The sequence below is a fragment of the Sminthopsis crassicaudata genome, chromosome 1 (genome assembly GCF_048593235.1).
Source record: "Sminthopsis crassicaudata isolate SCR6 chromosome 1, ASM4859323v1, whole genome shotgun sequence".
In the NCBI taxonomy this organism is placed as follows: Eukaryota; Metazoa; Chordata; class Mammalia; order Dasyuromorphia; family Dasyuridae; genus Sminthopsis; species Sminthopsis crassicaudata.
In genome coordinates, this window is record NC_133617.1 from 381,678,008 (window position 1) to 381,690,563 (window position 12,556).

The 12,556-nt window shown below is 31.5% G+C and overlaps 1 protein-coding gene across 3 annotated transcripts in view; it reads left to right on the forward strand.

Annotated features, from left to right (window-relative positions):
* The window catches only part of WDR7 (WD repeat domain 7), a 472,816-nt gene that overhangs the window by 62,371 nt on the left and 397,889 nt on the right, over positions 1-12,556 (forward strand). For all 3 annotated transcript variants that reach the window (XM_074279428.1, XM_074279427.1, XM_074279429.1), the window contains exon 13: positions 9,583-9,778. In XM_074279428.1, the coding sequence (XP_074135529.1) occupies positions 9,583-9,778 (196 nt within the window). The remainder of the gene's footprint in view (positions 1-9,582; positions 9,779-12,556) is intronic.

Consider the following 12,556-nt stretch of genomic DNA (forward strand, 5'->3'; position numbering starts at 1 on the left):
TTCTGAGAGTTGCTTGATGTCTTTATATGTGCATTTGTATTTTATTGTAAGTTCTATAAAAAGCTATTCAACTCTTGTTTTTGTTTTTTTTCCCCCCTTAGCTAGGGAATAATTTTGTGCCTTAGATAATTTTAGCAGCTGTATGGAGCCATGGACCCAAATAGAACATATTTACCATTATCTAGGAGGAGACTGATCAATGGAAAAAGGTCATAGAGATTTGAGAATATAATATCAAGGGTTCTACTAGAAGGATTACTTGGTAAAAAGGAGAGTCATCATTCTTTGAGACTAGAAATTAGGAGGAGAAAACTGGCATAGACCTAGATGTGGGTTTGAATCATGGTGGAGAGCTTATTTTAGAATGTCTTATTCTTAGAAAAATCAATTCATGAGTTTTCTTAGTAAAGATCTTCTGCTAAAGGAGAGGAATCTTGTGGGGCTTGATTATTTGAGCTTCCATTAGAGAGCTTTGAGGAGAGAAAGAATGTTTGGATTAGCTAATATGTGGTATAATAGAAACCAAATTGAACTTCAAGGGAAGGTTTGCTCTGCCTTAATGAGAGACCAGCAGAGATTTAGATAACATGAACTTTTGGGGGATTTAATTAGAATAGTTTCATGTTTCCTGTCAGTATTGCTTGGTTGTTAAGAAGTAGGAATGGACAAGGCATATGGGGGTCTTGAAGAGATTCAGAGATCTCCAAATCTCCCTTTTTCTGCTTGCCATGTGTTATCTAGATGTTTCAGTGCATTGAAATATCCTTGTCAAGGGGTGACTAAGGTAATGTGATGCAGTAGAACTTTTTTAGAGGTTTTTAAGAAGTTTGGTTGAAAATGCATGGTTTTGATATTGTTTTGGAATGATGTATGGATTTAAATCATTAATTCTATTTTTCTCAGTTCCCATTTAGCAATGAAAAATTATTAAATTTAATTTTTTTATTGCTGTAATTTATTCAATTAAAAGTTTAAAAATGTAATGGTTTCAATAGCTATTTTATACCAAGACTTTACTGTTGGAAGAATATTGGGATTTTATTGCTTATACTTGGTTGTAAAATAATTGTTCTTTTCATTTATTCTTTTGATTTTTTTTATTATTTTTTTGAGTGGGAGGCAGGGAGGATAAGGGGGAAGGGCAAAGAGAATCTGTGTATCACTAAAGCTCACTAGCCTGTCCCTAAATGTACATCCAGAAGAGGGCTCCATGAGTTTATGAAAATGCAAGTATGTCAGGCCACAGCCAAATATGTGTATATATGTATATGTACACTTCTCCAAAGAAGGATAAAGATTAAGTTAGGCAAACCATTTGGCTGCTCCAAGAGACAGAAATGTAATAGCATCTATATACATATATACATATATGTATACATACATATATACATATATATCACCAATATGTTAACATGGTCCACAGGAGGAAAGAACATGAAGCAGATGCAGTGGAAAGAAGGCTGAATTTGGACTCAGGATATTTGAATCTCATCCCTGCCACAACTAATTGCCTGTGACCCTGAGCAAGTCACTTTGGCTATTTGGGTTACAGATTCCTCATATAAAAGGAATGGATTATTTAACTCTAAAGCACCTTCCACTTATTTGAAAGCAGTCATTTTCTTTAATTAAAATTTTTTTTTTTTGTTTAACTGAACATTTTTCCTATTCATCCAGAATTATTATCTTAGAAGGGAATTGCATCTAATTTCCAGCTTGGGCAACTAAGTGGCACAGTGATTAAGGGGGCTGGACCTGGAGTCAAGAAAATTCCTCTTTCTGAGTTCAAATTCAGCTTCAGACCCTTACTAGCTATGTGATGCTGGCCAAGTCACTTAACCTGTTTTCCTCTGTTTCCTCATCAGTAAAATGAGCTAAAGAAGTGGCAAACATTCTAATATCTTTGACGGAAAATCTCCAAAGAGGTCATGAAGTGTTGGACATGACTTAAAAAAATAACTAAAGAACAATTCCATTTTAGGGGATTTGTAAAATTTAAATGTTCTTATGAAATACAAATAATATTCATTTACTCTCCAAATTTTTACTCAGCTCTCATTGGCTCAGGTATCTTTGGCCAATATCTTTGGTAATGTGAATCTAAGCACAAATTTACTTTGGCTATGTTTACCATATATTATATTATTTTTCAATATTAGCTGTTTAGGTTAGTTAATCTAAGACATAATCAGATCATGCATAAAAATATTTTAACTAACTAACTAAAAGGAGTAGCAGTGAGATATCTATATTTTAAAGAAAAAACATATTCTCATCTTTGATAAAATTATTCTAACACTGCTTTTGCTACAACAAGCAAACGTAGATTATTTTCAATTTTGTCATACTTTTGGCTATTTTTGATGATGACACATCTGCCCTTTAAGGGTGAATTTAATTTTTGAAATGATCAAAAGTCATTTAGATCCCAGTATAGTGAATGAAATAAGAGATCAAATTTAATATTCCTGGTCTTCATCAAATGAGTATGGAAGTAGACTTTTGAGTAAATTACTGAAAGAGAATTGTAAGCATATTTTTTGGCAAGGTTAGTATTGTTGAAATAAAGTGTAGTTTTCTAAACAGATACTTTGATGATTAATATTTATTTAGCACTTATAGGTGGCTTAATGGATAGAGTTACAGTCTGGAGTTAGAAAAACCCGAGTTCAGATGCAGCCTCTGACATTTACTATCTGTGTAACCAGATAGTAAGTCAATTAACTTGTTTGTCTTAGTTTCCTCATTCTAAAATGGGTTATAAAGGGTTGGACCTGAATGAAATGACTGAACAAACAAGTTTTGATGTATGAATGAAAGAAGTTCATTTTATAAAAATCATTGAAAATCTTTCTCTCCTGACAACATGAGAAAGAGAAAAAACAAACATAAAAAAATCTAAATCATAAAATATTGCAAAACAAATTCCTGCCCAAGTTATGTTTTTAAAAAAAGTTTCATTCTGTGCTCTGATTTCTTTACCAATCAGGAGATGGAAAACATGTTTTTTCAGCTTTACTCTGGAGTCAGGATATGTCATTGTTAATCAGAATTACCCAGTCTTTCAGAGTTGTTTGTATTTACAATATTGTTTTTATCAAATAAATTGTTCTTTGGTTTTGCTCTTCTTACTTTTTCAGTTCATGTCTTCCTAGACTTCTTTGAAACAAAGAAACTTACTATTCCCTTTAATTACTTCTTTAAGCAAAATAGTATACCATCAATTTCATATACTATAACTTCAATTATTTCCCATTGATGGTCAACCCCTTAATTTCTAATTCTTTGCTATTACAAAAAGAAAGCTTTGATCACCTTTGTATATCTGTCAGACTTATTTATGACTAATCCCTTTCTCCTCCTGTCTTTCCTTTACCTCTTGTTTTCCTGTGGAGTTATTCCTGAACAAGTGTGTTCATATTCTTCTTTGAGCAGTTCAAATAAAAGTGAAGTTCAAGTGTCATTTGCTTTCCCATACTTCCTTTCTTGTTAGTAGAGACATCTACTTTTGCACCTTGACTATGTAAAGCAATTTTCCCTGTCCTTTCTTCATCTCCCTCCCCACCATCACTTCTTCATTGGTGTTATCTTTTCTTCCTTTTTCATTCTTATTTTAAGATCATTAAAACAATGGAACTACTCCCACATTCTCTAAGTAAAATTTTTCTACGATACCTCATGATGACAGGGTTTTGAGGAAGCATATATATCATCTCAAAATGTATTCAATTTATACTTGTGTAGTTCTTTATGATTGTTTGCTCATGTTTCCCTTTTTATGTGCCTATCTTTGTACATCAGAATTTCTATACAATTCTGAATATTTCATCAGAAATGCTTTTCTGTTTCATTAAAAGTTCATTTTTCTTCCTATAGTTTTATACTCCATCTTACTGGTTAAATTATTTTTGATTGTAAGTTTATACTCTTTGATTTCTTATAATTCAGCCAATAAGCATTTAGTGAACACTTTCTGTGTGCTGGAACATTGTACTAAACTCTGAGGTTACAAAGAAAAGGAAAACCAATCAAATAAAAACAAGTTAAAGAGTCTCTGCTTTTTAAGGAGCTCATTAGCATAATGGGAGTAGATAACATGCAAACCAACTATAAACAAGAAATTTATATTATAAATGGGGTATAGTCTAGGAAGGATCATACTAAGATTAAGGAGGGCTAAAAAACACTTCTTATAGAAAATGGGATTTTGGTTGAAACTTGAAGAAAGCCTAGAAAACTAGGAGGTAGGGAAGAGGAAAAAGAGAGTTTTATCATGGGGAACAGTCTGTGAAAAGGCTCATAATTGAGATATGTTGTATGTGAAGACTGGTGAAGAGACCATTGCCTCTGGATTTTAGAATATGTGAAAGAGAAATGTCTTGTAGTAGCATAATCCAAGCTTTCTGGCCCTTTAGGGTGTCATCGTGAAATTCTATGAGATCTTGTGTAGTTCCTCAGGACTTGAATGGTTTCTTTCTGATTGCTTATGGTATTTTTAAAAAATTTGATCTTGAGACTCAATTGATGTTTCAGAAATTTTCATTTTGAGAGATGACACAGGTTGTTTTTTTTTTTTTTTTTCCTATTTCTACTTTGTTCCCTGGTTCTAAAAGATCTAGGTTGTTTTTTATGATTTCTTGAGATTTGATATATAAGCACTTCTTTTGGTTGTAGCTTTCAGGTAGTTCATTGATTCTTAAATCACTAAATCTTTACTCAGTTTTTCAGATCATTTGTGTTTATTATTAAATACCTTATATTTTTTTCTATTTTGGTCTTTTCACTCATTTGTTTTTAATACTTCTTGTGTTATGGAGTCATTATCTTCTCTCAGGTTTTTTCTAATTTTGGGGGATTTTGTTGGTAGGCTCTGTGTGTGTGTGTGTGTATGTGTGCACACGCCAACTATTAGTTTTCCTTCTATGCTTTCAGAGTTCTTGTTTATTTTCTTCTTTCCTCTAGTGTCCCCAATTTTGTTCATAAAAACAGTTAAAAACTTTTAAAAGAAGCTCTTCATCTCTTGTAGCAGTTTTAGTTTAACTTTTGAGTAAGTTGCATTTTTCTTTGTGGCATTGCTTGTAGATGTTTTGTAAACTTTTTCTTTAAATATTGAACATTCTTCTCATATAACTTTTTAATGTATTTTTCTAGTTTTAATGTCTTTTCTTTTTTGTTTGCTCAGTCTTTCAACTTACTTCTTGACTTTAGACTTATTGTTAATTGACATTTTGCTGGATATGAGGGGAATTTTAAAAATAGAGAAGAATAAAGAGTAGAATTCACATTTTCCTGAAATCCTGTTTATTTGAATGTATATTTAATTTTAAAGGCACTACCATCCTCTCATTCTTTTAGGTTTACCGTCTTGGTGTTATCATCAATTCCTTACTCTTAAATACTCTTTATTTAGCCAGTCTCTTGCCTAATTTTATTATTTCGATTGACCTCACATCTCTAATATAAATCTGTTTTTAGACTCACACAATCAATAACTTAGTTCAGGCTTTCCTCACTTCTTTCATGTACTGTGTAGTAGCCTATTATTTGACCTCTCCTTCAAGTCTTTTCCCATTTTAATCTAGCTTTTGCTGGATTAAAGTTGTGAAAGGCACTTTCCTGAAGCACAAGTATAACCATGTCACCCAACATTTCAGAAAACTCTAGTTGCCCCTTTTTACTTGTAGGTTCAAATATAATCTCTTCTGTTTGTCATTTGAAGCTCTTTTTGCCTTCATTTCTTCATATGCATTTTTTCATCCACATACTCCATAGTCTACCCAGATGGATCTTCTTACTGTAACTCATTATTTGGTATCTCATCTCTGTTACTTTATGCTGTTGTCTTTTATATACCTGGAATATGATCTGTATTTTCTCATTTGCCTATTACAATTTCTTGATTACTCATTTTAGATAATAGTTTATTCTTGAAAACTTTAGTGATTTCTGCTCCCCTATCTTGCCTTTTCCTCTTTTGTCTATTTGTTGGGCATGTGGTAGATACAAGTTGTCTCTTCATAAGGACAACACCCTTATTTACACAGTACTTTAAGGATTTGTTACTAGTATTAGTACTAATTATTATAATATATATAAAATATATATACATACATATATATATATATATATAAATTATAATTACTTTCTTCATGTCAATCCTGAATTTACATATTATATCAATGACTCTGATATCTCATTACTTTGGGCACACTTTGAATCAGTACAGAATGTACAGGTTTGATTTTTGTCTTATCACTCTGTTTGATTCTTATTCTTCTAGAGGAAATCCAGTTAACATACTTTTATTTTTTTATTCTTTTACATTTTATTAGTATTGGCAAAAGACATTGGCTATCTGTTTATCTCTTTCTTTTGGCATATGATTCTGATTATAAATTTCTTTGATTATATTGATTATGGCATATTTAGTCCATAGATTATTTGTGTAAGAGAATTTTAATTAGGAAAAATTAAAAGCTGACATACTTATGGAACAACAAACATTTCCATGTTTCCCAGTAGATAGGCAAAATCTGTAAGCCTCAAAAACAAAGAGCAGGGGCAACTAGGTGGCGCAGTGGATAGAGCACCAGCCCTGAATTCAGGAGGACCCGAGTTCAAAAATGGTCTCAGACACTTAACACCTCCTAGCTGTGTGACCCTGGGCAAGTCACTTAACCCCAACCTTAGGGGGGGAAAAAAAAGACAAAGAGGAAATTGATACAATTACATTTTCAAGACAGTTTGTAATCTATTTTTGATAACCTAATAAAGCCTAATATATTCTATTTAAGGAGAGGATTTATCCTTTCCTTTGAAATAGTGGTGTTCTGTTTTATTTTTATTTTTGCTTTTGTCTGAATTATTTTACATTTATTTTATTTATGTTGTTTTTAATTGTATTTTTATAAATCATTAAAAAGTTTTCCTCACTCTGGTTTAGTAGAAGAGTGACATCTTAAATTAGTCAAATTCTTATATATTCAGGGCTGTGGGCCACTACTAAATTTCTACACATTTTTTCCTAGTAATTTATTTTTTAATGTTTCAAAACTTGATTGTTCTTTGTTAGGATTCTTACAAGGTACTAAGACAGTGGAATTGATAGAGACAATAATTATCTAATTTTGCATGGTTCGGTATGATTGATCTGATCCTACAAAGAGATCTTATGAGCCAGAACTTGAAACAAGGTACTCAGTGGAATTGAGGAGACTAGTGGTTAAATCTAGTTTAGCACTGATTTAATTCTACAACAAATAATGGTTTCCTAGTGATATAATGATTGGTATATACTTAGTGTGGGATATATAAGGAGGAGCTCTCAGGGCGAAAAAGAAAGAAGCCCACTAGAAGCTCTCAGAGGAGAAGACAGATTAATTCCATTTTCCACCTTTGTGTTGGCTGGAGGCTGAAGCTGGCAGAGGCAAAGGACTAGTGGCAGGATCTTTGGAACCAAGGAGGGAAATAGGCCTCTAAGAAAGCTAACTGGGCCCAAGGAAGAAGATAAGATTTGAAAAGAGACAATAAAGGATTTGGACTTTAACACTTAGTTGCATTTGGGGTGATTATAAACAAAGGCTGCCTCCAGAGACCCCAAGAAAACCTGTTCCCAGAGAACATTATATGTTAGAGAAGAATATTACAGTTCTTAGGCGGATTATCCAGAATTAAGGTCTTTTGTATTCATTCATTTTCTTGTTTTTTAGATTAATGGTATAAGAATATTAGGTACAAACTTCTAGGACAGTCTTTCCTTTATTCTTTGTTATCATAATGGGAATGTAAAATTAATATATTGAGGCAGTTCTTTTAAATTAGATATTTTTAAAGTAATAAATGATTTAACTGAAAAATGTATTTTCCAGAGCTCCCTATATGGAAAAAAAAAAAAAAATGAAGAGAATAGTGGGGATTGAAAAGTGGGAGAGTAAGAAGCCAATTTATTACTATTCTCAGTGTTGAAAAGAGCCAAATCTATCACAGATGAGCATCACATAATTTTATTGTTGCTGTGTACAGTGTTCTGGTTCTATTCACTTTACTTAGCATTAGTTCATGCAAGTGGCTCCAGGCCTTTCTGAAATTATTCTGCTGATTGTTCCTTATTGAATAATATTCCATCACATTCATATACCATAACTTATATAATGATAATTTCATCTGTTAAAAATGAAGCATAAAATTAAGACCACTCTGAGATGCCACTATACACCTGTCAGATTGGCTAAGATGACAGGAAAAGATAATGATGAATGTTGGAGGGGATCTGGGAAAACTGGGACACTGATGCATTGTTGGTGGAGTTGTGAATGGATCCAACCTTTCTGGAGAGCAATCTGGAACTATGCCCAAAAAGTTATCAAACTGTGCATATCCTTTGATCCAGCAGTGTTTCTACTGGGCTTATATCCCAAAGAGATCTTAAAGGAGGGAAAGGGACTCACAGGTGCAAAATTGTTTGTGGCAGCCCTTTTCTTAGTGGCTAGATACTGGAAATTGAAGGGATGCTCATCAATTGGAGAATGGCTGAATAAATTGTGGTATGTGAATGTTATGGAATATTATTGTTCTATAAGAAATGATCAGCAGAATGATTATAGAGAGTCCAGGAGAGACATACATGAACTGATTCTAAGTGAAATGAGCAGAACCAGGAGATCATTATATACTTCAACAACAGTACTACATGATGATCAGTTCTGATGGATGTGGCTCTCTTCAACAATGAGAGGATCCAGATCAGTTCCATTTGATCTGTAATGAACAGAACCTGCTACACCCAGAGAAAGTATACTGGGAAATGAGTATGGACTACAACATAATATTTCCACTTTTTCTGTTAATGTTTTCTTGCATTTTTATTTTTTTCTTCTCAGGTTATTTTTACCTCCTTTCTAAATCGGATCTTTCCTATGCAACAAGATAACTGTATAAATATGTATACATATGTTGTATTAACATATACTTCAACATATTTAACATGTATGGGATTACCTGCCATCTAGAGGAGGGGGTGGGGGGAAGAAGGGGAAAAGTTGGAACAGAAGGTTTTGCAAGGGTCAGTGTTGAAAAATTACCCATGCATATGTTTTGTATATAAAAAGCTATAATAAAAAATAAAATTTTAAATAAAAGAAAATGAAGCCTAGATTTTGTAGTTCTAGGCTCCTTTAGAATGGCAGCAGTGGTAGTTTTTAAAAATGATGTTGCTTATTATTCCTAGGAAGGTGTTTGGAGAAAATACATAGGTCTAAAAGATTAAGTTGCAGGGAAAAAAAATGGTCACTAGAAAGGATTTATGATTGCACATAGTTTTTTTTCCTCTTCATCTTCACCTATATAATATTCATTTGGTAAAAGTAAGACTATTACATATCCTTTTAATCCTAATATTAAATAATTTCTTTAATATGTCAATGTTCAGTTGCACTTGTATATATATTATGCAATAATTTTTCATTGCTATGAATATTATGACTTAGCACTGTTGAATATATAGTTAATTCTTCATTCAAATAATGTTATAATTATTATTCTTCATTGCTCTAAAGCATAATCAAGATTTGTTTTCCTTTTTAGACAAGAGTGCAACACTGCATCTGCTCTGTTGCCAGTGACCATTCTGTAGGACTTCTAAGTTTGAGAGAAAAGAAATGTATCATGTTGGCATCTCGTCACCTTTTTCCCATCCAAGTAATAAAATGGAGGCCTTCAGATGATTATCTAGTGGTTGGCTGTTCAGATGGCTCTGTGTATGTCTGGCAAATGGATACTGGTAAGATTAAATAGAAAATTATTTTTGTGTACTTGATATTTCAAGAAGTAAACTGATGAGTTCACATTTTATGAGTATATTTTTAATATTAGGAAAGTTAGCTTTAGAGATACAGATTTGCTTTATTTTATCCAGTTATTGGTACTTTCAGTTGTTTGCATCATCAATAAAGAAGAAAGACTGAATAGTTGAGGTGTAAGAGCACTTGACTAAAACTCCAAGATCCTGGGTTTACTCCACTTCTCCTGAGAAATGTCTGTTTAATGTTGGATTAATTGTTTCATGTCTCAGTTTCCTCATCCCTAAAATAAGGAAATCTGATAAAATGATTTTAAAGGTCCTTTCTAGACCAAAGGAATTATATTATAATGTTAATAAATACTTAAGTGTTTATTGTGTACATACACATATTTTACTATACTTTAAATAACAATATGGACAGTCTTTGCCTTTTAAGAGTTTCTATACCAATGAAAACATGCTTATAAGGATATAGACATTAGACAAATTAGATGTGTAATTATTTGACAGAGACATATTCAAATTATGTATGACATCCTATGTATCAAGATTAGAGTTTCAGGCCCAGAAGGAAGCCATTTTTAAAAATTGTTGTTGAGACTAGTTGAGAAATATTTATGTGGAAGAGAGAGTTTTCAAATTATTGAAAGCATGTTTAATAATAATAAGATAATATACTTTCAAAGGTTCAGTGCTTTGAGTCAAAAAATTTGAGGATATTTCATGTTATTCTTATGAAAACATTGTGCTTATTTTAAACTAAGCAATATGCGTTCTTGGATTGACTCAATGTATTGAATCTTTGAAAGGTCATATGATCCTATTTCTGAATGTTTGCCTTACAGTTTTCTATATCTGCATTCTTATCACCTTTTTAGAACTTTCACTTTACGTCACCAATTTTATATTTCATTATTCTTCTTTTATGTACATATTATATTCTAATTTGTTTTTGTCCATGTTTTATCATCCCTATCTGCTAGACTGTAAACTATCTTTTCTAGTGCCTTTGCATATAATAGGTATATAATAAATGAATTGAGGTTGTTTATGACTCATGTATTCAGTTAAAAATGATGTTCTTGGCAAAAACTGCAGAGCCAAATATGAAAGTTTTATTTGTGTATTGTTATGAAAGGGAACTCTGTAGTAGTGACAGATATAAGAAACTTTTACATGGAAAAATTAGCATATTGAATTCACAGATGATGTATTTTAAAGTCTCTATAAAATTTGTTTAACTTAAATTAATAAAAAATAACATTTCCCCCATTTTAAAAGTACTTTTAAACCTATTAAGCTATGGGAGACAGTGTAAATAAGAGCCTAAATTTGAGTATCAATGCAAACTGATTTTCTAAAATATTTGGTGGAAGAAACAATCTAAAACTTCATGGAGCCTAGATTACAATCATTATCCAGTAATACATTATACAATGAACTATAATTTAGATTATGTGATATATAACATTGTGATATATAATATTATATGCTATAACATTGTGATGCAGCTATATTTTGGCTGTCACTATATAGATGTATAGATTCAAGTCAGTATACAAGTATGCCAAGGAAAAAATGGAAAAACAGAATTAAGTTTTGTATTTCAATATTAATAACAGATGCATACTATCTTTTCCCCCCCCTGCTGTTCGATATTTCCAGATAAGAATATAAGGGCTTCGAGGGAGTAAGTAGGGAATATCCTGAAAGTTGTGACATTATTTATTTATTAAATGTATTTATTTATTAAATAAATAAAAAATGAGGAAAGATAAATGAGACTGAGTAAGGCTTGATGTCTAAGTCTCCATAAACTCTGAATAGGTATTGGAGTTTTGTTTTTATTGCTTTGGGATAGCCATCCTCAGAAATGAAGTTCTTCTACTCTAAAAATAGTCCTACTTATTGTTTGTTCTTCATTAATATATATCTATTTGAAATATATAGGTATTTTTAGCTAAAATTTTTGAAAAAAAAATAGCACTTTATTTTCTAGTTAAGTCCACCATTTTCTAGTTGAATATATTACTTCCTCTGAGTACCTTAATTTCTGTGACAGAAAGCAAGAGTTACTAATACAGTGTACCTATGGTTGATATATTGAAGACAAAATCTTTTTATTCTTATTATCATGCCATCTTTTGTCATCTCTAATGACATTTAAAGTAGGGTACATTTGTATTTGCTTAGTAGTTTTATTTTTATTCACTTTCAAGTTTCTTGCTGCTTGAGAATTTTTATCCTTCCATCTATCTATTTTCCTGCCTAATTATCTATTTTAGTCTAACACAGTCCTTGTTTTTTAGGAGAAGATTGAAGTTGTAGCTCAGAGAATTGTAGATATTCTTTCATTTTACATTTGCTTGTTTGAATTTCACAAGAGCTAATATATATATATTTTTGAAAGTTTAGGGTGTATAATTTCTGCTGCAACAGATTTCCTTTTTGTGAAATTTTAAATATTAAAAGTTAATAATTCTGTGACTTATTGCAATGAAAGCATCATATTGTATTGAAACTATCTCAGTCTGTCAAATGATATATACATGATGTTTTACAAGTCTCATTACAGTTTAAACTTTAACAGCTGATTTGTGTATGTATTTCTATATGTAGATAGGTTGGCCTATATGCATGTATGTATAGATTATATTACATGGAATTATTGTATTTTGACTTGTTAAATACCATTCCAAATTTTCTTTATAGAAAGTCTCATGAAAATTGTCATTGTTCAACTCTATTCTTACTGGC